Source organism: Cibotium barometz, chromosome 35 (assembly GCF_041138505.1).
Source record: "Cibotium barometz isolate CiBa-2024 chromosome 35, ASM4113850v1, whole genome shotgun sequence".
NCBI classification, from domain to species: domain Eukaryota; kingdom Viridiplantae; phylum Streptophyta; class Polypodiopsida; order Cyatheales; family Cibotiaceae; genus Cibotium; species Cibotium barometz.
In genome coordinates this window covers 27,387,388-27,413,696 of record NC_141080.1, presented here as the reverse complement: position 1 = coordinate 27,413,696, position 26,309 = coordinate 27,387,388, and the positions used below count along the sequence as shown (strand labels likewise).

At 42.8% G+C, this 26,309-nt stretch overlaps 1 protein-coding gene across 1 annotated transcript; it reads left to right on the top strand.

Annotated features, from left to right (window-relative positions):
- The first annotated feature begins 2,311 nt into the window (after positions 1 to 2,311).
- LOC147618286 (nudix hydrolase 16, mitochondrial-like) lies at positions 2,312 to 17,690 on the top strand. Its single transcript, XM_086774743.1, has 5 exons — positions 2,312 to 3,127; positions 3,312 to 3,423; positions 13,202 to 13,285; positions 16,910 to 17,056; positions 17,215 to 17,690. The coding sequence occupies exons 1-5, from the start codon at positions 2,997 to 2,999 to the stop codon at positions 17,386 to 17,388; spliced, it is 648 nt and encodes a 215-aa protein (XP_086630869.1). The 5' UTR covers positions 2,312 to 2,996; the 3' UTR covers positions 17,389 to 17,690.
- Positions 17,691 to 26,309: the final 8,619 nt, after the last annotated feature.

Genomic DNA, 26,309 nt, shown 5'->3' with positions numbered 1-26,309 from the left:
TAATGAAGAGTTTAAGAGATGTTTGGAGTTTACATTCCAAGGTAAGATCTCTTTGCAAATGCTTCACTTTATTGGTAAAGGGTTTTTCCAAGTTCCATTTGAAAGTTATGCACAAAGAGAATACGAGACCGTTGGTCGATTCCATCCCTTGGTCAACTTCTTTTGAGTTTGAAGAGATCATTTAGCATAAATGCCTTGTATGGGTATACTTTTTGGATTTGCCATACTTCTCATCACGGCAAGAAATCAAGCTCATTCAAGTACCCTAGGGAAGGTGCTTCACAAGAGACATGCATGAAGGTTGGGTTGCAAGTTCATTCAAGTACCCTAAGGAAGGTGCTTCATACTCCTCCCAAATAAAGTTGCATGAAGATTGGGCTGCAAGAAGAGCATGTATTCTCTAGGACTGTAGAAATGACACTCCTCAAAGAGTTAGAACTCACCACTCCAAAGGTTTGGAGATATGTGTAGACATTAAATTTGGTCCATTTCTAAATACGTGCTATAAATGTAGGCAAGTAGCTTTCAAACTAAGATTTATAATAAGGGAGGGATGCTCAATTGTAGCTCTACTCTTCTCTTTACTATAGTTACTGATTGAACCTTTGCTGGCTAATGTTAGATATTTTGCTTAAAGGTTTGAGGATGCTTGCAGGCAATGAGCAATTTTGCACACAATTCTTTGATGATGATAAAGGTAATATAAAGGAGGTAATTGAAACAAATGTTGATAACATGTTGTAATTAGTTGAAGATTTTTGTGTGCTCTTTGGTTCTCTTATATCAATGTCCAAAAAGCTAAATCCCTAGTTTTATATAGAGGAGATCTGGGAGGTTGGAGTAACAAATACAACTTCAATCGTTTAACTTAGGCCATGTCATTAGATTATTGGGCTGCCCCATAGGGATCTAACAAAAAAAGTAGTTGCTATAGTCGAAGCAAATGAAATAGCAAATGTTCAATATTCTTCAAATAGATATTGTAATGCTGGCCTTATCAGTGTATGGAACGGCACATAATTCAAAGTTGATGCGTTGTAGCATATTTGGATTCCCATACTAAGGACTCACATGTGGTAGAGTTATTTAATTGGTGGAAAAAAACATAGGTATAGAGTTTTTTCATGATTATATTGTTAGAAATGTTTTCCCTAACCTTAGGTTTGAGGGCAATAGCCCCCCAAATTGTTTTTTTCAGTAGAAACAATTAATTTCGAGAGGATGTGTTACATTCCCATGTTTTTCCCTAAGATTGATTTAACTTTTTTTTTTGGGGGGGGGTATGTTTGGGGCGTCGTCTCTGTGCCATACCTTCCTCTTTAAGTATTTTCTTTTTAAGTATTTTTGACTGCATGCATCCTACGCTAGCCATCAAAGCACTCTCTCTCTCTCTCTCTCTCTCTCTCTCTCTCTCTCTCTTTGTGTGTATGTGTCTCTTGCTCTCACTCATAGAGAATTGATGGTGGCAAGAGAGACATTGTCTTACGCTAGCCATCAAAGCACTCTCTCTCTCTCTCTCTCTCTCTCTCTCTCTCTCTCTCTCTCTCTCTCTCTCTCTCTCTCTCTCCTCTCTCGCTCGCTCGCTCGCTCTTGCTTGTAGAGAATTGATGGCAAGAGAGACATCGTCTCTTCTTAGGTCTTGCTCTTGCATCTCATTTGAGCTTCTCTTTGGTGTGCAGGATAAGGAACCCCGATTCTCTCTCTCTCTCTCTCTCTCTCTCTCTCTCTCTCTCTCTCTCTCTCTCTCTCTCTCTCTCTCTCGCTCGCTCGCTCGCTCTTGCTTGTAGAGAATTGATGGCAAGAGAGACATCATCTCTTCTTAGGTCTTGCTCTTGCATCTCATTTGAGCTTCTCTCTGGTGTGCAGGATAAGGAACCCCGATTCTCTCTCTCTCTCTCTCTCTCTCTCTCTCTCTCTCTCTCTCAGGCAATCTCTCCTCTTTGGTGCGCTTTAAGGAAGGGCCTCCTCAGACCTACTTAATCTAGTGTAGTTCACACATGATGGTCACCTATCATAGTTGTGATGATATGCTTTGATATGACGAGCTACCATATCTTCGCTCTCTCTCTCTCTCTATCTTCGATCTTTCTCTCTCTCTCTCTATCTCTCTATCTTCGATCTTTCTTTCTCTCTCTCTCAAGCTTTTGGTTGGAGAAGGGCCCCACGTGGCACCAAGCCTTTTACACCTTGTAATAATATATACTCGCGCGCTGCTGCTCCCATAGAAGAGGAGGAGAGGAGATGGTTTTAGAAGAGAGATTAGATTAGAGGAGGTGCTAGAAAGGGGAAAAACTGTATGAAATAATAATATATGTTTGGCCCAAATAGGCCTACAGAGGAGAGCAACCTTGCAAACGTTAGGGTTCTGCAGAGTCTGATGAGCTCGCCCTAGCCGGCGCCATCGCCGCCGCCGCAGCAGCCGTCGTCATCATCGTCATCTTGGTCGTCATCCCACCATCATCTTCATCATCATCATCATCATCATGGACTTTCTGCACAGTGGTGTCTATATCTGACTAAACTCACCATCGCTTTCATCGTCTGGCGCAGAGGGTCTTTGGCCTCTATCAATTTTCTGGCCGCGCAAAGTTTCTGTTTGATTTGCTGCTTCCAAGCTCCGGCTATGGAGACATCAAATCAGACAGGAACATAGCGGTGTTATTTGTGAACTTTGCTGCAACCAGATCGAATCTGTCACAGTCCTGTCTGGGCGATTTGCAAAATTAGGGTTTCATCAGAGACAGGGTTAGCTGAGTTTATCCTTTTAGGGTTTAATCAAGACAGAACTTTTAACGAGTTTGCATATTTACGGTTTGATCATAGGCAGGATTTTGGAAGGGTTTGGCGGGGATTTTGTCCCGGCTTTTACACGTCTTCGCCGCGAAGAGGTCGGGGTGAGCTCCCCGACTATATATAGGCAAATTTCCCATACCATGGGATGCAGTATATAGCTAGGGGTTGAAGGCTGCCAAAACAGTGTTTTTCTTTTTCGCATCATGGAAGAGACCAGCACCACCTTCTGCGAGCTGCCTAGGGTTGGTTCCAGTAATGGCGCCCTATCCCCATTGGTATCTAGAACAGGACGTCACCAGCAACGCTACGAGCGTGGATACCGGCTGGTTGCAGGGTAAGCAAATATTTTGATGCCTGTTTAGTTGTGTGCCTGGTTCCTATGGTGCACTTTTTCTGTCTGTTTGCTGTCACCAGCAAAAATGCTTTTTGTTTGAATGGATGCCTGTGTTTTATCACCATCAAGAGTGGCGTTTTATTGATGTATTACGTGGGCTTCTTCTCGTGAGAATGCCAAGCAGATGTGTACCTTTTAGATACAGATCTGACTGTTGCAGCAAGAGCGATATTCGCCAAATGATCGAAGTGCTTATGGTTACAACGCAGGGCGGGCCAGGTCTTCTCTTTCCCAAGGTTGATTCTCAACTGAGAGAGAGAGAGAGAGAGAGAGAGAGAGAGAGAGTTATATTAACGTCTTCAAAAAGACCCAAAAAGGTGTATGAGACCAAAATGATGTATACATAGTGTCCATGAAATCTTGTCATGGGTGAAATAAGAAAAAGCAACAGTAAACTAAAACTGAAAGCTAAGATCTTAGACTCTGAGATTTTATAAGATGAAAAATCTAGATCCTACTATGTGAGGTATAGGATACAAGAAGTGTATGGGAGAGCTGAATGAAAATAGTCAATCAACTTTGTATGTTGGCCAAGGGTCCATCCAGGGTGTCCATCATGGGTGATACAAGAAGGCTAGAGATGTCGATAGTTTGCTGTGAGGATAGAGCGAGAAAGTACAGTAATTGACTTACCTGTCAAAGACAACTGGTTAGCTGCCTTTGGCTTGGGTCCTGCGTTTGTCTTGGTACCCTTTTGCTTCGGGCACTCATTACGCATGTGTCCTTTTTCTTTGCAGATAAAACAACGTCCTTCCTTCTTGAGCTTTAAAGCCCTAAGGAGTCGTTTCTTCTTCGCTAGTGTCGAACTGGAACTCTTCGAAGGTTGGTCCGAAGACTTTCCCTCTGTCGTGTTAGCCATAGGTGTGGAGAACTTTTTTTTATGCTTGTTCCCCTGCACGGTAACGGGTTTCGACTTGGAAGAGACCATCGTATCATCATAGATATGAGCTGAATGATTGGCCTCGTCCAATGTTTTACATTTGTTATTTTTAACCTGTAATCGGTACGAGTCTGGTAAACCAGCTACGAAAAACCCCAAAAGAGTAGTGGGATCCATCTTTGTAGCTTTCATCTGCAAGTCACGAAACTTCTGGAGGTAGACCTCATAAGTGAGATGCTGCGAGGTCATGGTCAAAGCTGAAAATCGGACAACAACATCATAGTCATCCTCTTTCTTGAGGAATTCTTTCTTGAAGATATCTTCAAATTGTGTCCAAGTCGTTAGCTTAGGGTTGAGTTCCTTCCACTAAAGCAAAGCTTTGCCGGACAGGAAACCTGCTGCTAATTGGATCTTCTTTCCATCATCATATGGATGAAACTGAAAGTGAACTTGCCACTTATGTAGCCAAGTGTCCACGATCTCCTTGGTTCGCTGCTTTTGCTCGCCCCCGAACGGTTCCGGAGTAGTATTGGGGCCTAAAGCTGAAGCCAAGGTATCCATACCCGAGAAAGTAGAGAGGGTAGTGGTCAATAGAGCGATGGAGTTTTGCAAAGCTTACATCTGGGCTGTGATTTGTGCCTGACGTTCCGTCGAAGAAGCTTCGAGAGCTACTTTGAACTCTTGGAAATCTGATTTTGACACAAAATCGTCAAAAAGATCGGCATCGGTACCTTCCGTAGCCGGCAAGCCTTCGCGTTCCGCGAGGGGCTCCAACTCTGATTCTTGGGTCGACATCGTGAAGAGGGTACGTGGAGAGAAAATTCGATCTTTGCACAACAACGTGCGAGCGAACTTGAGAGCTTGAAAACTTTTGTGTTTTTTTTTCTTGAATAAATAAATAAATATATATATATATATATATATATATATATATAAATATATATATATATTAATATATAAATATATATATATTAATATATATATATATATATTAATATATATATATATATATTAATATATATATATATATATTAATATATATATATATATATATAGATATATATATTCTTTTTTCTTAAAAAAAATAAACACCTTTAAACTTTGGAGGAGCGGCCTTGTAAAACTTTAAAAAAATTTAAACTAAAAAAAAAACGAAAGCTTAAAAAAAAGTGCTTTCCTTGTTTTTTTTTTCTCCTCCTGAAATAACCCGTCGGTGTGTTGGCTGCCGTTGATTGAAGCTGCCGGCGCATGCTTGTCTCCCGGCGGATGCTGGCGTCAGCTGATGGGTTGCCTTCACGGCAGGATGCGCCTGCGCCAGCCGTTAACGTTACCTGCGTTGGGCCGCCTACCAACATAGAGCCGGCCGCCTGCTTGGCTGGAGCACTTGCCTGGGCTGGCCTGGGCGCCTGCCCGCCTGGCCTAGGCGCCTACATGGGCCTGGCTGCCTGGCCACGTAGGCCCATGCGCCCGCCTGCAGGACCGCCAACAAAGACCCGCCAGCCTTTGATAGACAACGCCAGTACCTGCCAGCGCACAAACGCTCTCTCTCTCACTGTCTCTCTCACTCTCTCTCTCTCTCTCTCTCGTTCGTACCAGAAAAGCAAACTTGCTTTTTTTCTTCTTTTTTCGCTTTCTACAGTACATGTGTTTGCACAACGAAACATGCCTCTTCTTTGCAAAGCAATCAACCCTACTTAACTACTATCTCCCCCATCAACATGGGTTTCTTTGATGAAGAAAAACACATACTATTTCTGAAAACTGCAGTATGCACAGAAAAAACAGCAAGTTTTTTTAACACATACCTTTCTTCGACCTCTTCTTCTCTACCTACCGACTTGCTCGTTCACGAGGTATGCTCTGATACCACTGTCAGATCCCCACGGATCCCCTCGTGATCGATCTTGGTTCGAAACTCGAATCCTGTAAACAAACGAACAACAAACAACAAAGGGGGTGCAGGCCTGACTCACCTCCCAACCATGACAGCCGTGGGCAAGCCCACAGTCTTGGCTGTCCCCACCGAGCCACGAGCTGAGCTAACTAGGTTGATGTACCGACCAATCTCCTCCTCGCGACGTCCCATACCGCCACGAAGCTGTCCTCGCGGGCCTCGAGACTGCGTCGGCCTCGGCTGCGTAAAGCAGGTGCACGTCTGCACTAGATCCAGGCTCCAAGACCATAGAGCTCTCACAAACTCGCGAGACTCTCTATAATACAATAACTAACCTTGGCCACCCTTTTATAGACTCTTGGCCGGTCATCGAGCGTCCACACTTGGGTGCCCGCCGGTCCATACTTGGGTGCCCGCCCGTTAGTATTTCCCTAACTCAGCTCGTCAACCAGCCTGCCTAGTTCCAAGCTTCCCCAAGCCTCGAAACTAGTCTTGCATGCGTGTAGCACACGGTAGATACACACTGTGCACATGACAATAAAGATTTCCAAAAAAACTAAAAGTCCCCAAAAGCTATCTTTGGCTTTTGCTTTTGTGTGTTTATATATATATATATATATATATATATCGATATATATATATATTCAATTTTCTAAAAAAAAAATAAAACACGTTTAACCTTGGAGGGGGGGGGTTTTACTCTCTAAAAATTAAACTTAAAAAAAAACGAAAGCCAGCCTAAAACGGCGAGGGCTTTCCTCGTTTTTTTTTCTCTTCCTTCCAGGATTAACCTCGCCGGTGTGCTGCTAGCGTCACCTTCTACCGTCGCCAACTGCTGTCGGCGCTAGATGTCCCGCCGGCGCCTGTGTGCGCGTAAGTGGTCTGTGCCAGCCCTCACGTAAGCCTGGCCACAAAGCGGCGCAAGCCTAGGCGCCTGCCTTGCTGGGCCTGGGCGCCCGCTTGGTCTGGCCTAGGCGCTGCCTGGGCTGGCTACGCAGGCCTGGCCGCCTGTAGCTGCTAGTAGCCCAACGCCTACGACACACACGGCCAGTACATCAGTACTCGGCCAGCAGACACAGCGACAACGACGTTCTCTCTCGCTCTCTCTCCCCCGCCAAAAGCAACGAACATGCTTTAAAAAAAAAAAACTGTTTTCTCTCTACGGTCATGCGACTGTCTTTCCTCTTCTTTGCAAAGCAAACGACCCTGACTAAACTACCACCTCCCATCAACATGGGTTCCTTTGATGAAGAAAAAACACATACTATTCTGAAAACAGCAGTATGCACAAAAAAAACAGCAAGCTTTTAACACATACCTTTCTTCGACGTCTTCTTCTCTACCTACCGACTTGCCCGTTCACGAGGTATGCTGTGATACCACTGTTAAATCCCCACGGATCTCCTCTTGATTGTTCTTGGTTCGAGACTCGAAACCTGCAAACAAACGAACAAACAAACAACAAGGGGGTGCAGGCCTGACTCACCTCCCAATCATGACAGCCGTGGGCAAGCCCACAGTCTTGGCTGTCCCCACCAAGCCACGAGCTGAGCTAACTAGGTTGATGTACCGACCAGTCTCCTCCTCGCGACGTCCCATACCGCCACGAAGCTAACTAGGTTGATGTACCGACCAATCTCCTCCTCGCGACGTCCCATACCGCCACGAAGCTGCCCTTGCGGGCCTCGAGATTGCTGTCGGCCTCGGCTGCATAAAGCAGGTGCACGTCTGCACTAGATCCAGGCTCCAAGACCATAGAGCTCTCACAAACTCGTGAGACTCTCTATGTCCCAATAACTAACCTTGGCCACCCTTTTATAGGCTCTTGGCCGGTCATCAGGCGTCCACACTTGGGCGCCCGCCCGTCCATACCTGGGTGCCCGCCCGTTAGTATTTCCCTAACTCAGCTCGTCAATTAGCCTGCCTAGTTCCAAGCTTCCCCAAGCCTCGAAACTAGTCTTGCGTGTGTGTAGCACACGATAGATACACACTGTGCACATGACACGCTTGCCTGCAGAAGTAAGGTGCTCAGTCCTAAGCCCCTTGTGATCTTGTGATCCGCTGCTCTAAAGCTTGTGTATAGCCTTCACCATCGTCTCCTGTGAAGGTTGATGTGGTGGGATATGCGTGGGAGGGGGGGTTGATGGACTGTGGAGAGAGAGTTTTTAGTATATTTGTAGTGTTATTGAAACATGCATAACAACATTCAACAAAACACAACAAAACTCAAATAAAAGAAAATTGCAAGCTACGTGTAGATATTGAGAGGGGTACTTCATGAACAACATTCAACAAAACACAACAAAACTCAAATAAAAGAAAATTGCAAGCTACGTGTAGATATTGAGAGGGGTACTTCATGAAGCTACATCTTGAGTGGCATTTTCTTCTTGCAATTTGTTGAGTTGTTCGAGTAGGTAAACAAACACTCGCTTTGTTGAGTAATCGATGGTCTTCTTAGTGACGCTAAAGCACCTTCAAAGGAAAGCTTTGGCATGCTTGAATGCAAATGTGTGAATTCACTCTTAAGAAGCACAGATAATTCTCTTTTCTAATTTTGCGGTAGACGTTTGTTGCAGCTGTGAAGAGGCTTGAGCTTGCCCTGGTAGATTATTACCTTCTGTTGGTGATGGACTAGATGCTATTAATTGGGAGAGCTTGTGTGAACTAATCTTATCTTAAGGTTTTGTTTTGTTCTTTTATGTGCGTTTGTTACAAACCTAGTGCTAATCCTCAAGATTAGTGGCCTAATCTGATAGAATTAGGAGAGCTCTAGGATTAGGTGAAAGCATGTTAATGCAGACGGCTAAGGTTATTATTAATAAATCCACGTGTACTGGCTATTTATAACAGGATGGTTATTTGTAGTAGTAGTGGCACTATATAAGTGAATCATGGGTAATTATTGTCCTGACCTCACTACTGGAGTTTGACCAAGACTCCGACCACACTTGTGGTAGAGCATAGATCGGCTTGTTGAAGGCCTCTATGAGGTAGACTATGGATCCATGGGAGTTAGACCTTAGCACCTACAGTCGGGAGGTGAGCTAGCATGCACCCCTCTTAGGGGGGTTTGTACTAGTCACTTGTGTTTTGTTTTTAGGAGATCCGCGGGGTTGTAACACTATCGCTTCCCCTCAGCTTTTGGAGGTTGAGGACTTGTCTTATGTTCCACATGAACCGGAAACGGTGATTGATTTCAGGGAAAGGCAACTTAGAAAAAAGTAAATTAAGTGAAAAGATAGTATACACGAGGACTCAACTTGGGAGACAATTGCTAGTTTACAGCATAGGTTCCCTAGTTTTATATTTTGTTTCCAAGAGTGGAAACGTTTGAGGAGAGTAAGTATGTTGCGTACCTAGTGCTAATCCTTGAGATTAGTGGCCTAATCCGGCAAGGTTAGGGGAGCCCTGGGATTAGGTGGAGATGAGCCCCTGCAGCAGCAGGAGGCTCCATGTTCTGTTCGAGTGCCCAGGTGGTTGGTGGACACCCTTCAGGAGTCAGGTGTCACGGAGCTTCCCTCCGAATGGACCACAGAGGATGGACCTCAAAGATCGTACAGAGTCCGTGATAAAAGTCATTCAACGGAGCTTTTACAGGTAAACTATGCTTTGCCTCGTATCATGCGGGACAAAGAGCCCACTTTTGTCAAGGAAGCCCTTGCATAGGATACTTGTAGAAAAGCCATGCAGGTGGAACTGGATGCCATTGAGAAGAACAACACTTGGGAGTTGGTACCGAGGCCCCGTCGAAACGGTCTGTCATTGGTGTCAAGTGGATCTTTAAGACCAAGTATACGTTAGATGGGTCGGTGGACAAACACAAAGCCAGACTTGTGGCTAAGGTTTATGCTCAACGGCCTGGCATCGACTATGAGGATACCTTTGCACCGACAGCGAGGATGACTACGATTCGGACCATTCCTTTCCTTGCTTCTTCTTAGCGGTGGCCCGTATATCAAATGGATGTCAAATCTGCTTTCCTTAATGGTGACCTGCAGGAGGAGGTGTATGTTGAGCAGCCTCCAGGCTGAGATTCTAGGATCAAAGGGGATGGTTTACAGGTTACGGAAGGCCTTGTATGGTCTTAAACAGGCTCCCATGGCTTGGAATCAGAAGATTGATTCCTTCTTTCTCCGGATTGGATTTCAGAGATCGGTTGCAGATCCCAACCTATCTCTCTTTTGGGAACGCGGCATGGTCACGTTAATCATCCTTCATGTGGATGATCTCATTCTCACCGGCGGTCATATGAAGCACATTGCAGTGACGAAGGCTGCCTTGTCAAAGGAGTTTGAGATGACCGACTTAGGCTTACTACACTTCTTCTTGGGATTGGAGATCTGGCAGACCCAGAGGGGGTTCTTTGTCTCTCAACAGCGGTATGTTCATGAGTTGCTGGAGGCCTTTGGGATGGAGAACTGTAAGCCTATCACGTCGCCGATGCACCCGAGCACGAAGCTGATTGTGAATGATCCTTGTGAGCCAATTGATGCCTCTGTACCGAAAGCTAGTTGGTTCATTGATGTGGTTGCTGAACACCAGATTGGACTTGAGCTTTTTTGTGGGGCTGTTGAGCTTATACATGCAGACGCCGTTGAAGTCTCATTGGGATGCAGGATTGCAGATCTTGCGGTATCTATAGGGTACGAAGGATCTTGGACTCTTTTACACATGAGGGGGATTGATGGATGGAGTCAGACTCCAAGGATGGAGTGACTCAGATTGGGGAGGAGATCTAGACACGAGGAGATCCACATCAGGCAGCAAGAGGAAGCCAACTATTGCCTTGTTATCGATAGAGGCAAAGTACTGGGCTGCTTGTGGTGCTGCTTGTGAGGTTGTGTGGCTGCGGAGGTTGCTTGGTGAGATTGGGTTTCCACAGAAGGAGCCCACGGTCATCCAGTGCGATAACCAGAGCTGTATCGCTATTGCTCGGAACCCGGTCTTCCATGCCCGGACCAAGCACATAGAGATACAATATCACTTTGTTCGTGAGAAGATCTTGGCTGGTGACATCTTGCTTCTTTATTGTTTGACGGATGACAATGTGGCGGACCTCTTCACGAAGTCTCTACCTCAGGCTATGCTCCGACGGCACTCCAGCTCGCTGGGGTTAGTTCCACGTCCAGGAGCTGAGAGGGGGTGTAAGGAGTCATCTCTTGTTTGTATATTGACACCAGGGCCTCTGTTGTGGGTGTGCCTGCCTGATTTAGGTGTTTTCTCATTTTCCCCACTTCCCATATTTTTCCCTATTTTTTCCCATTTTTTTTCTGATGTGTGGAGGGCTGTTGGCTGCCCGCCTGCCTCTGTGTGCTATCCGACGTGTTTGTCGGAGCTGGCCGACTCTGGTGATGCTGGCCAACAGGATTTACAGCAGCCGACTTTAGTGCTGCTGGTCGGGTACACTTAGGGGGCTGTCGGCTGTTTTTCAGCAGGCCGACTGGCTGTCTGGGGTCATATAATATGGCTCCTTCCCCCCCACACTATTTATCTTGTATTCCGGGATTTCTTGTGTATATATTAGAGTTATATGCTTCTCTCTCTCTCTCTCTCTCTCTCTCTCTCTCATTGATTTATACCATTTTATACCCCCAGTATGGTACAGGATGGAGCTAGCTAGGTTGCATATCATGATTGTATACTCCATGCATATAGCTTTGCATTCTCCTAGTAGTAGAGCTCCATCCCCTCCCCCACTCATTGTACTTATTGCACACCGAGATTCAGCTTTTTAGTTCAGTACTTTTTCATTTTGTTGGGATGACAGAGGATACCCCACACAGGTACACACTGATTTGACTCATAGGCCGAGTTCGGTCTTTTGGAAGACATTAATAAAATCTTTCTTTCTTTCTTTCTCTCTCTCTCTCTCTCTCTCTCTCTCATTTCTGCGTTTTTCTATTGTGCACTTGCTCTAGGTGTTTTCAGATCTTGTCTTCATCTCCGCTGCATATTCTGACATATCAGTATTTATTTCAGTAGCGGCCACTGACTAGTCTCATATTCAACTAGCAGCTAGCCTTGTACTTTCATGATTTATGATCAAACATGTAATGATGTATGATATCATATTATTTTGTGTCGGCCATATGGCTATTGGCATTTGTACTAGGATTTTAGATTTCATAGGACTTTATGTTGTATGCTCGCAGCTCATTTGATATCTACAGAGCATAGATGCATGAATTTTAAATGTTTTTTAACACAATTTTGTGTACCAATGTTGCTGAATTATGAATGGTTTATAATATATATATTTTTATTATATATACATTATTTAAAAAAAGTGAACGTACTTATCCCAAGGCGTACTTTACGTACTCGTACGCATATCGTACCGTACTTAAAGTACACAACCACTATGATTTAGAAATAAGTTGATCCCTGAGTAAATTAAGTGGAAAGATAGGACATCCGACACATAAGGACTCCACTTGGGAGACATTTGCTAGTTTATAGCATAGATTCCCCAGTTTTCTTTCTTAGATAGAATTTGTTTCCAAGAGTGGAAACGTTTGAGGAGGGAAAGTATGTTACGTACCTAGTGCTAATCCTTGAGATTAGTGGCCTAATTCAACAGGGTTAGGGGAGCCCTGGGATTAGAAGAAAGCATGCTAATACAGGCGGCTAAGATTATTATTGATAAATCCATGTGTATTGGCTATATATAATATGATGGTTATATATGGTAGCAGTGGGCACTATATAAGTGAAACATGGGTTATTTTTGTCATACCTCACTATTGGTCAGAGTTCGACCAAGACCGCTGCCATGCATGTGGTAGAGCATAGATCGGCTTGCCAAAGCCCTCTATGGGGTAGAGTGGCATGGATCTGTGGGAGTCAAACCTTAGCCCTTGGCTTGGGGGTGGTTTGAAGCATAGAACCTACAGGTGGTAGGTGAGCTAGCTTGCACCCCTCTTAGGGGGTTTGTACTAGTCACTTGTGTTTTGTGTTTAGGTGATCCGTGGGGTTGTAATAGTGTTGATGGGTGCTGGCTGCTGTGCTGGCTCCTGTTGAGAGAGAGAGAGAGAGAGTTGTGGTGAATTATATGCTTGTGGGTTGAATCATCATTAGGCTTATGGACACCCTGTAGACGGTAGAAGCATGTAGTGGGATTCCAACACGGCAAAAATTCGTTAGCTCTTAGTTGACAACAGTAGTTTTCAACTGTGCAATACAATTTCTTTCCAAATTCTGCTTCGGTACATGACAATTTTGTGATTTCTTTTCTCAGGGAGGTTGGGAGACCGATGAAACAGCCGAGGAGGCTGCATGCCGGGAAGCTTTTGAGGAAGCAGGTGTTCGAGGTGAATTGAAGGTTAGACAAGCAGTATTTTTTTTTAGGGGCGATGAGCTCCTGGCAGTTGTACTTTAGATGTTCTAAGATCATGTCCTTTGGATTGGAAATTATGATGTCCTCTACATGAATCGTCTTGTCTTGCGTTGTTGTTGTAGCTTTGTTTTGGTCTGGACTACAGTTCTTGCTAACGGGGATGGAGTAGTTTTGTGTTCTTTCTAGTTGAAAGAATTTTTTGTGAAAGTAGGCCAGATAGTGACGGCGCTTCGGCTCTCTTATCTCAGCTGTGGAAGCTAGTTTATTGTTAAGAGCCCTTAAAAGCAGCCTATAAAGGCAAGGGTCAGCTTAGGAGCAATGGCTCGCAACATTATGAGTTAATGGAGAAGCTCGAAAGATTATAGAGTTTAAAGTGGTCAATGAAAGAGTGTGGGTGGTTGATGACATGTAGTAAGTGGTGCACATGGCATTCCCTGTTGCTTAACTTGGAGCATAGGGGAACATCATTCACCTTTGCTCCACTTCCACCTGAGTCATACACTCCCTGAATGTGGCTGCCTTGTACTTCCCTATGGGAGTCGGGAGTGATAACTTGTGACGACACAGAACACAATATGCCTACCATGATATCATATGTGTGAAAACAGTAGTCTTTGTAAAAGTCTATGTAGGATTAGTGGGCAAGCTGTGATGGGCCAGATCCATTTGCCTTTGGCTGTGGACAGCCAAATGGCAGCCCACACTAGCCCATGACCAAGGCCCAAGACCATGGGGACCCTTGAGCCCTAGTTGGCCAACCTTGTAAAGGGCAAAATTCCATGACGAGCTTCGTCCCCGAATTAACCATGGTTAGTGATTAACTAACGTTAGTGGGACGTGGAGGTCCTATGGACGGAGATCTCATCCCTAGGGTTTGTATTATTAGCACGAGGGGGTTAGGTTTAGTGCCACCGGATTAACAAAGGTTGAACAATTGCCTATTATTAGCAAAACTAAGTATAGATCACTGTTATTGGTATGCATGTATAAGTGAGTGCTTGGCTTTAGTTAACACGGTAGAGGTATTATGTTGGCAGAGACTCTTGTTCATGGTTTCTCTATAGCTATTAGCAGTGTCAACGCCCAGTTACCAAGTGAAACATTGCTAGCAGGATTCAGCTACGAGTTACTCTGCAAAATCATTCTCTGATCAGAACCCCAAACGGATGACACCATAGCTCGCCTCCCAATCGTAGAGCCGAACAAGCACACCCCCAGAATCGTCCGCATCCCTACGTACAATCTTACCTAAGGGTAGCGGATCTGATGTGAAGAAGGCAGAGAAAGCGTATCACAAGAGATCTATATCATGAACGCAATATTTGCGCCGTTCTCCAGGTGTGATCTTTTGAATTTTTCAATTTATGTGTTGCAAGAATTCTTTCCGTTGTGGTGGGTTATCATTCATAATGAGGACAAGTCCTATCTCTTACCGTGAAACACGTACATGTTTTTCTGTGCTTGTGTAGCCTTTGTGGGTAAATATCCATGAGCCACCTTAGGCACACCCATGGTGTGAAGAGGACTGTGTCTGAATGGCCTAAGGCTAAACATCTCAAGCAAGCTAAAAAAAATGATCTCTCTTTGTTTTGTTTGTCAACTAGCTAGCATGAAGTAAGCATGGGTTTAAGCCTTAAGGGTTTCGTTTTGGGATAGTAGCACTGACCTACCACTTTAAGAAAGAGAGAATTTCAAGACCATGAAGGAGGCCAACAAACAGGCCCTGGTGGGCCGGTGGCATAGGTGGACAGGAGGTCCTTATGGGTTTAAGGGTTTCGTTGGGATAGTAGCACAGACCTACCACTTTAAGAATTTCAAGCCTGTGAAGGAGCCAACAAACAGGCCCTGGTGGCATAGGTGAACAGGAGGTCCTTATGGGGCCCCAAGTAAACATGCATGGCTTCAAAGTATGCGGAGTTGCGCACAGTGTTGAAAAGCAGACAAGGGTGGCACAACTGAGGCATAGGAGAGAGAGAGAGAGATGATGATGATGATGATGTTTTATCGTCTACAAGAGGCCAAATATTGGCGTATGAGACTCATACAAAAGTCTCCACCCTAGAGAGGGAGGGTAGCATGGCTCATTAGGATGGTCAAGTAAGTGGTGGCGATGCTCAAAAAGTGCTCGGGCATACTTCCCAATCTTTTGAGGATGAGCATCAAGGAGTTGTGGAAGACTAGTGCAACCCTCTTAAGAGATGGGAGAAGCTCTGTTGAATTTGGCTATAAGCAGGGCACACAATCATAAAGTGCTTCTCATCCTCAATAGCGTGGGTGTCACATAAAGTACAGATGCGACTCTCAACTGCTTCACCTCTCCATACCCCGCTGTCAATACCCAAATCATGAGAGAGAGAGAGAGAGAGAGAGAGAGAGAGAGAGAGAGAGAGACTCTGGTTGGCCATCTGTAGCATGTATGAAGAGAGAAATCTCTTTGGCTAGTTTGTTTTAAGGCACAAGAAGAGAACTAGACATCTAGCACAGCAGGGAGGGATGGCCAGTTTCTAGTGCTGAGAAAGAGAGTATCTTTGTTCAACCCAAGTCTGGAGAGAGGGCGACGAAGAAGCACATCTGCAGCCTGGAGCCTTGCTGAGCTTGACCTTGCTAGATTTGTTGCTGTCTGCTTTGTTGGGATCTACCAAGCTTGGATAAAAAGTAAAGAGGTTTTGAAACCCTTTCTTGTATCCCATTCCATCCCCCCGGCCTGCCCCTCCCTCCCTCCCTCCCTCCCTCCCTCCCTCCATCCTCTCCTGGCCACACCGCCCGGCTCACTGGTGCGGATTCTTCTCTTGTGTTTCCAAGATATGATGGTTCAGGGTGGTATCATTCTTACCTGTGCGTGCAACCTATGTGAAACTTTCAAGTCTTTGCACTTTGTATGCCTTGTACAGGACTCATGTCCCAAGGTCTGTTATGTATCTACCAGGTACCACTAGCACAATCTGTTCACATGCATTTTATGGGAGATAGTGGTGCATGCGACTATGTCTCTTGAAACAATGATGGTGAACCCTTGCATGCACTGGGATTGGTTTTGACTCAATTGGAGGGTCAGGTGTGCGGTATGGTTGAATTTGCACACACCAACTTCAGCAACAGCCCTTACAATTTACTGTCAAGACCAATGGATCTAAGATAATTAAAGGATTGGCTGGATTGAAATGATCTGCGAAGAGCTGGATGGAGTGTATGGAGGACTTGCAACATTGGTCCTTTGTTTGACATGCGACAGAGCCTAAAATACAGCACTCTCCTTTTTTATAGGTTCACAGCCTGAGCCATCTGCAGAGGATCTTTCCCATCTCCAATGGAAGGGCCAAAATACAGCTGATTGTACATTTGCAGCCCTGTCCAAATTGGATAGTCTTTTCCTTTTTGTATAAGTTCACTCGTGCCTTCATAGGTTGGACTGTTACTTAAAGGCTAGTCCACCTTTGAGACTAAGGCCAATAGGAAAAATTGCTTTTGCTTTCTGCTTTATTTTTATGGCTACGTGTGTAGTACATTTTCGTGGTTTGTACCCTGCAGCTCAGTATGCCTATGTGGCTGCCTTTCCTTTTTGTATTATAAAATTAGAGCATGTAAAATGTGTTAATATTCTTGGTGCAGGGATGTTTAGGATCCTGGGATTTCAAAAGCAAGCGACAGCAGGGAGACTGTAGCCCAGAAGGACTATGCCGTGCATATATGTATGCTCTTGTTGTAAAAGAAGAGTTGGATTCCTGGCCTGAGCAGCATGCTCGGCAGCGGCAGTGGGTAAGCATGTGTCTACTCTTATATAGCACCTTGATAACACATTTGGAACCGTCAAGCTGGCATGTTCGGTCTGGTTATATTGCCGCGCCTGATCATAAGCCTAAGTTGCCATGGTATGCTTGTGGTTTGTAAGTGCTGTTACATGTTTGTTTTTTCAGTTTACGGCTACAGAGGCTATAGATAATTGCCGATATGAGTGGATGCAGAGGGTTCTTCATCAATGCCTTTCCCATCTGAGTAGTGGGCAGATAAGCAGTCCTGCTTTTGAAAATCAGAGCAACTCTTCGAATTCAGATTCTTCTCACCCCTCCCATCTTCCTGTCCAAGGTTAATTTTGATAATACGATGAGACTTTCAAGGCTATGCGGAACATTATTTTCACTCATGCATGACATGCATGCGTCATGCGTACACCAATCTTAAGCTGCCCAAGTATTTACAACTTTTCCAATGTGGAAAGCTGGCAGCTCATCGCCTTTTTCTTGCACTTCGGAGTGGTGCATGATGAGGAACTTTTCCGATGTGGACAGCCGACTGTTTTCTTGCACTTTGGAGTGGTGCATGATGAGGCCAAATTTATGTTAAAATGAAAGGCAGTGTAAATGTTCTTAGTCAATGAAGTCGTTATGTGGGATAATCCCTTATTTTCGGATGTGGTTTTTTCGTGTTATGACCCAATGGTTGTGCTATGCATGTAAGCATATCTCATTGGTGGTTATGGAAGGTTCACCCTTTTTGGCTGTTGCTTGCACCTGCTGTGGTGTGGGGTTCTCATAGGAGGACACCTTTTTGCCAAGAGGTGGGTTGGCATGCCTAGGGTAATTTATGCAACTGTGTTTAGATCAGCTGCAAATAATTTAACCATACAAGGCAGATCCAGGCATTAACCCTATAAGTACACATTACGTACGGGTCAGTAACAGTAACCTATATATAAGTGCCCTATATTTACATGCTGCACATGGATTACCTTTAGGTCATTTTAGTAAATGTTTTTTGTTGAGTCATATATCAAGACAAGTAACCTATATATAAGTCCCTTATATCTACATGCTACACATGAAGTCCATTTTAAATAAAATTCTCTTGTCGAGTCACTCCTTATATTAGATCCAATAATTATGAGAGGTGTTTTCCCTGTGTGATATATTCAAGTAGACATTAAGTAGTATACATGGCAAAGGATCACTTGGTTTTGTAGACCTTTGTAGAAAAGGAGCTATAGTTTCTACTTCAACGAAATAATGACTTATTAAAATCCCTCTTTTGAGAAAGTTTCCATAAAAATTTTCCTTATTTTACTATTTCCCCTTCCAATGGGCATATTTGGATTGGGAAGAAAGAAAGGTTGATAAGCCGGCAAGGTCGAGTTGATGAGAAGTTTCCTCGTGTTCAGGGTTGTGTTGAGGATGAATTATCTTGGTTATTTAAACATGTATACATCTCTTGCATTAATAAGGCCTCTCAAACATCTGGATTTCTTTGCAAATATGTTGTGAAAAGGCTTAGTATATAAAGAATAAATTTATTGTTTGCCTTGAAACTCTACCAATGTTCCTACAAACCTTCCAAGAGATACATAGGATACTCTGCATGCAAGCAAACCTTTCCAAACCTTCATCAACACCTAAGGCCTCAATTGGTAAGTCCCTCTTGTTAGCTTCTTTGAAAGTGAAAATGACCAAGTAATTGAGACAAAGGTAGATTTTTTTGTGAGCTTTTTTTAATGCCATTTTTGATATTTTTTGGCCAACACTTTAAAATCCATTATTATCATATTTTTTCTTACCTTACCAATGATTCACAAACTTGTGCGAATGTGCGAGCTTATTAAAAAAAACATTACCAATGATTCGCCAACTTGTGTTAATGTGCGAGCTTATTGCAAAAAAAAAACAAATGATTAACAAATGTGAGGAGCTTTTACCATTTCCAAATATTATTAAAGTAATACTTTAAAATGGTATTACAAAATTAACCATTTAGACCATATACATTGAGATGTTTGAATGGATATTCCTCCTATGGCTAGGGGGACACAAAAGACAACAAATCGCAAATTGATGATTCACAAAACCACAAAAGCCAATAAAACCAACTAAAGATTCACAAAACCAACAAAACAAAAGCATAATCTAGAATTGCCACCAAACATAATAACCAATTATTATGTCATAAGTCTTATGTCATAATGATGTATAAAAAGTAGCATTGCTTCACTATTTAAATAGTGGGGTGGGCAGAGGTGAGGGTGCCTGAGAGGCTTATAATTGCTTAAAGTTGAAGCCACAAAGAGAAAAATGCTCCCATTTTAGAACTTTGATTTATGGTTTTAGAAATGTATTTTCTTGAAAACACAGAATAATATTTATATATATAAGTAATAAAACCACAATTTGATGTGGGTGGAGAGTTAGCACACTTCTCTCCAAAATTTTCGGAAACAAAGGTTCTCATGATCTCTACTTCAAAGAGTCCTAGACACCAAAAGAGGAAAGTAGTCAAAACTTCTGCTTGAAAGATTGAATAAGTAAGACAAAGAGGAAAGTAATTGTTGGTGATGGGAAGGAAAAAATAGCGAAGAAACCCATTAGAAAGAATGTAGATATAGGCATCCTATTGTGCAAGGAGACTGTTAACCCATTCCTAGGGTTATCAAGAGTTACTGCCGTTATCTTACATTAAGGAGTCAAGGTAGATACACCAAAAGGTCATATATTCAAGATATGAAGCCATGGTATCCAAGTCTACAACTTGGATGGGCGCCCGTATAATGGTCCAACGGAATACTTACAGCGATTTTTGCTTCAAGAGCATGTGATAGTAAGTTAGGATGAAGTCCCAAGTGATGTTCTTCATGGATATATTATGAGAGTAGTCATTGTAATAGCATTAGTCCTCTTATGAGCCTAAAGTGACTGACCGGCCCCACAGTTTAAGTGAGTGTGAACACTTATAACCATGTATATAAGTGAATATCTCTCATAATACAAAGAACTCTCCCATTGTGTAATAGAGTCTTGCTCTTGCTAATCCTCTTGCTAATCTCTCTCTAATCCATGCTAGTGAGTGTGTGTGAGTGAAGTGAGGTGAGAGGAGCGATGAGTACACGTAGTGCAACGTGTCGATGTGACCGCTTGCAGAAAGTGCGGTGGAATTGCTTCTCAAGGAGTTGTAGAGCTTGAAGACCTTAAGGTTTATGAGCTCAGCCATTGGAAAGATCCTCACGGCAGTCGGTTCACCAAGTAATCTCCTTGTTGGATGTGTTTTGAAGGGGGTTTGGGTGAGCCATAACATTTTTGGAGCTGCTGCACGGAATCATTTTTCTATCGTTTTGCTCTAATCTATGCATTACCCATTGACCATTGTCTTGATTAGTGGTTTCCCATGAAAAAGATGTGGTTTTGATGGAGATTTGTGTGTGATTTTGTGAGAAATAGCTCTCTTTTTTTGTTTTTGAAAGAATGATTTTTTGTCTTAAATGTGTTGTTTTGTTAGTTTTGATCTAGTTTTTAGTGTTTGTTAAGTGTGCATTTAGAGTGTGTGAGGTTTAGTTTGCATGCATTGCATCAAACAATGCAATGTATTACAATTTTATGATGTTTAGCTCTCTTTTTTAGTTAAACATAGAGCTAGAATCATTAATTTTTGCTTGATTTGTGTGTTTGTTGTTTGATTTCTATGCATTAGAGTGTTAAAAAGTATTAGGGGTAGCTTAATCCTTTAATTAAAAAAAAACTGTTGGTGGAATCTACTAATCTTTCTTAATTGACTAATTTTTATCATTAAGGGGTGATTAATCCAGTTCAAGAGGCAAAAAAGCTAAGAAATGTGTTTTTTTGGGATCAAAATTGATCATGTAAGAGGTCAAAATCAATGTTTTTGCATGTTTTGAGAGCATCTAGATGCATCAAAACACCTAATTACATCAATCTCTTCATCAATTGGAGAAATTTCCCTCCCTTTTGCTTAATTTGCTTAATTTTGCATAAAGAGAAGAGACTAAAATCAAGAGTTTAATTAATCTCTAATTATAGACTGATTTACACTTTGAGGCACAAAGCTTGGCAATTTCATGCCCTATCCAATGATGTGCTCAATGGTATGAATTAATTAGTGATTAGTGGTTTATTAGAGCTCTTACTTAGTCTAAAAGGAGAAAAGATTAGTGGAATAATTAATTTATGATCAATTTTAAAGCACTTTTTTCCTCATTAGTGGCTAATAAGTATTGAATGAAAAGATTCCAATGAGTTGTCAATTTGTCCATTTTGGGGGTCATTTATGTAGGGTGTAAGGGGGTGTCATAAAAGTGTTGACTTTTTTATTCCCACTTACCTTTTTGAGAAAATGCCTAAATCTTCCAAATTTAAAATTCTAAAAATATCCCCTCCACACAAGGAAATTAGAATTTCCCTCTAGACTTAAAAAAAAATCTATGAACATCTATTTCACATCGTGAAATGCACATGCTAGTTCACACCCTAACAGGTCCTTGCGTAAAAAAATAAAATAAAGTCATGAAACACCTATTTCACGTTGTGAAACACACCTGCTAGTTCATGTTGTGAACCAAGCCCCCGCGTGAAAAAAATAATAATCCATGAAACACCTATTTAATGTCGTGAAAGCACCTACTAGTTCATGACATTGTGAAACACGCCCCCGTATTAAAAAATAATAATTTAATTAGGTTCATGAGATCCATTTCATGTTTCTGAAACCCTTTGTTTCACGTCGTGAAACAGGTCAATTGGGAAAAAAAATAGCCCTGTTTGGAGGCTTGTATCTCCTAAACCATGAATCCGATAATGCATACTAGTGCTCATCGGAAAGCCCACATCGATCACATACTAGTGCTCATTGAAAAGCCTATATCGAGCTCTTCGAAATTGGTCTTATACGTATGAGGGCGAAATCCATCGTTTCGGCCTCCGACTAGTAGCCTCAAAATTTGACCTAGAAATCGAGGTAAAAAACGGATCTTAAAGCACAAAATAGTCTAAAATAGCTTGAAAAAGATCACGTACCATATTTGGGCTACGTTTTGAGTATCTAAACGATAAAATCACAAAAAATCAGATAGACAAAATTGTTGTTGAAATTAGGGTTGCAAGAAAGCACACAAAGCTTGGAGAGGAAGAAGCAAGAATGCACACAACACACAGTGTATTAGATTGTGTCAATGTACAAAGATAAGTTAGCCCTAGAATGATGGGCGTATATACAAGCCGGGGGAAAAAACCTCCTAAGGAGGAAAAAAGTACCCCGACGGTCCTAAGTGTGTTCACACACATCACTGCCTATATATATGGCAACAAATCCCTCCTGGGAGGGATGGTGTGAACGAGAGCTGGCACTCATGTATAGGGAAGTGCCATGCCCGAAGTAGATCAGTCCACAAAGGGGAGCAAGCCCAAAGCTTTGCGGAAAGCTTCAAACTTCTCACGAGGAAGCGTCTTTGTGAAAAGATCGGCGAGGTTGTCCTGTGTTGGCACATATGCCAAGCTGATCTCTCCTGCTGAGAGTCTCTCCCTGACATAGTGATAATGCACCTCAATGTGCTTTGTGCAAGCATGAAAAATTGGGTTTCTCGCAACTGCCAATGCGCTCTGACTGTTAGTGTAGATAGAGGTGGCAGACTCCTGTCCAACACCCAAGTGAGCTATAAGCGGTCTGAGCCACACACACTCAACCGTAGCTGTGAAAGCTGCCATCATGTACTCAGCTTCACAACTAGAAGTGGCCACAGTAGGTTGCTTCTTGCTCAACCAAGATATGCATGAGCTACCGAGCATGAAACAAAAACCACTTGTGTTGTGGACACTCTTGTGTCATAGCAACCAGCCCAATCTGAGTCCGAAAAAGCATGTAAATCTGGCGACAACGATCCCCCCTTGGGATAAAACGCCACTCAAGTAGCGAAAGATGCGTTTAAGTGCCTTCTTCCAATGCTGAGACCCTGGGCTATGCATAAACCTGCTCACCTATGAGACTGCAAACTAAATGCTCGTAATGCATACATAAATGAGGCAACCAGTTGTCCGATAGAGTGTGACATAAAAGCGATCTCCAGCATCATGAAGACTCAACTTCAAACTTGTCTCCATTGGAGTAGCAATAGGCTTGTAGTCTTCAAGGCCAAATCTCTGCAACAATGTCTCAATATACTTTGTCTGACACAAAGCAATACCTCCATCACACTGCTTAAATTGTATCCCCAAATAATGATACAAATGCCCCAAATCTGACATCTCAAAAGAGACATTCAAATCAGCCTTAAAATCAGCAATATGACTCTCATTTGGTCGTGTGAGCAGCATGTCATCGACATAGAGAGCAATGATTAGATGTACATCATCCACACGTTTAACATACAAAGTGCTTTCTGTTGGACTATTCTAAAAACCATGTGCAGTCAAATATGCATGTATCTTTTCATACCAAGCTCGTGGAGCTTGCTTTAAACCATATAAAGCCTTTTTCAACCTGCACACTTTGTTTTCCTGCCCTCTTTGAACAAAACCATGAGGGTGCGATACATACACCTCCTCATGCAAATCTCCATTCAAGAACGCAGTCTTTATGTCCAACTGATGTACATTCTAACCATTATGAGCTGCCAATGCACAAATGCTACGAATGGTAGTCACATAGGACAAGTGGGAGCAAAGGTCTCATCAAAATCAATGTCCTTTTCTTGAGCATAACCCTTTCAGTGGATATACCCATGCATGCCTTGAGTAATCATCAATGAAAGTCACGAAGTACAAGTGTTTACCAAATGACAGAGTTTGCGTAGGCCGACATACATCACTATGTACAAGTTGCAATTTACGAGTGGCCCGCACAGAACCATCCTTTGGAAACGCAGAACGCTGCATTTTGCCCAAAATACAGCCTTCACAAACATGTTTCAATAGTGCCTCAAGAGGGGGCAATGAAGCAACCATCTCAAATTTCTGCAAACGCAGCAAACTAGCAAAGTTCAGATGACCAAAATGAGCATGCCATAGTTTTGCATATCTTGAACTGCCTTTTCACATCAGAGACTGCATTAGCTGAATCTTCCACACACTTGTCATAAGAATTGAGCCTATACAGCCCACGAAACAAGGTGCGAGATGTAATAATCGTATCACCAGAAGTCAAATGAACAATACATCTGTCATCCACAAATTTGACTACAAGTCCAAGTCTAGCAAGCGTAGAGACAGATAATAGATTCTTCTTTATCCCTGGCACATACAAAGCATCTGAAAGTGTGAAAGCGCTGCCATTTGTAGCAGTAAGCATAATTTTACAAACGCCCTTCACTAGGTAAGAAGCATTATTGGCACATGTGACAGTATTCCCATTAGAGACAGCCTCAAGACAAGTGAACATATCACGATGCGAGGTAATGTGCTTTGTAGCACCACTGTCAAAATACCATACATCAGAGTTAACAAAAACTGCCAAACATGCATTATGTACAGATGGGTCATACTGGCAATACACGCTAAATGCCCATTCTGTATCCTGCACAACATTTGCAGAATCTGCATTTGTAGAAGCATCCTCTATTGTGGCTGCATTTGACTCTTTCTTCTTTGCCTCTTTAGCCTTTAGCTTAGGGCAATTCTTAATGACATGATCAGTTGCCTTACAATAGTTGAACCTGATCTTTTTCTTGCCTTTATCTCAAGAGCCTTCTCAGACCTATTGTTGCTACCTGTGGAAGGAGAAGAAGTTGCAGACCTACTAATAAGAGAAGAAACAGTGGAAGGGACTGCCTTACCACTTCTTCTCTGCTGGGCAGTAACAAATGCGTGATCAACTGCATGCTGCCTAGCCCTGTTTTGCTTGGACTGCGCTTCTTGCAAGAGCTTGTTAACTAAAGTATCATACTTGACAACATCAAGTCTGTCCTCAGTAACAAGTCTCCAAGTCTCCACGTGGAAGCAAAAGTCTGATATGACTCAGGTAAAGCATCAAGAACAGTCTGCACAAGAGAATGATCAAGAATAATCTCACCTGCAGAAATCAACTGTTCCTTAAGATCTTTAATCTCAGCAAGAAAAACATTCATGTCATCATCTTTCTGCATAATCTTCGATTCTAGCTCTTTACGTAAGTAAGAGATTTTTGCCTCGTTACCTGCATACAAACCAGCTAGAATATCCCAAGCCTGTTTTGCTGTTTTAGCTGAACGAATATTTGGAGTGATATTACGTTTGTCAGAAAGTGCAATCAAGGCATGAGCCTGCGCATCTTTACCATCCCAACGAGCTTATTCAGCAATGGGTAAAACAGCAGCAACAGTAGAGCTGCTAGAACCTGCAACATCCTTAATAGATCCTACATCCATAGAACCTGGACGTACATCCATACCCTGCACAATGTTCCACACTCCTTTTGCAACCAAAACATGCTGCATCATGTATGCCCAAAGTGGGTAGTTGCTATCTCCATCCAATTTGTCATCAGCACATACAACATGCGAAATATATCATTGCTGTTATCAGCCACATGGCCACTGACTGAAACTGATGCAAAAGCTACCTGTAATGAAGCAAAGACTGAACAGAAAACAACTCGTGCTATGTAGCACGGTCCACAATAGAATACATATGCCTGTTTTGCAAAAAACTGCACTGTCAAAATTTTTGCACAAAATGACGAAAACACTTGTACAGAACTTGTAATGCAAAAACGGATCTTGAAACGACCTCAGATGCAATTTCTGAGAACGCCTAGGCCTTGGGGCTTATCTGTAGAGTATAGGGACCTGCAAGCGCTCGTGAAAGCTCACCTCAATCGGAGAACGTGAGTCGGAGGGTACTAGCAGTGTAGTCCTGGTAGCCGATGCCTGCTCTGATACCAATTGTTGGAATTAGGGTTGCAGGAAAGCACACAAAGCTTGGAGAAGAAGAAGTAAGAATGCACACAACACACAGTGTATTAGATTGTGTCAATATACAAAGATAAGTTAGCCCTAGAATGATGGGCGTATATACAAGCTGGGGGAAAAAGCCTCCTAAGGAGGGAAAAAGTGCCCTGGCGGTCCTAAGTGTGTTCACACACATCACTGCCTATATATATGACAACAATTGTAGTAGTCCAAAAATACTACAGCTCTCTCATATAGAGTTTTTCCAAATTCCTTTTGAAACATATTCAAAAACAGGTTGGGATATAGGAAAAATCTTTCTGGAAAAAATTTAATCTTGAGATAGTGATGGAAAATAGGTTTTGAGACCTCCTCTTCTAT

Excerpts from the sequence above, each read along its gene's own strand:
- LOC147618286 (XM_086774743.1), top strand. The coding sequence starts at position 2,997 with ATGGAAGAGACCAGCACCACCTTCTGCGAGCTGCCTAGGGTTGGTTCC. Across the intron at positions 13,286-16,909 it reads GTGTTCGAGGTGAATTGAAG|GGATGTTTAGGATCCTGGGA; the intron begins GTTAGACAAGCA and ends TTCTTGGTGCAG. Across the intron at positions 17,057-17,214 it reads ATGCTCGGCAGCGGCAGTGG|TTTACGGCTACAGAGGCTAT; the intron begins GTAAGCATGTGT and ends TTGTTTTTTCAG.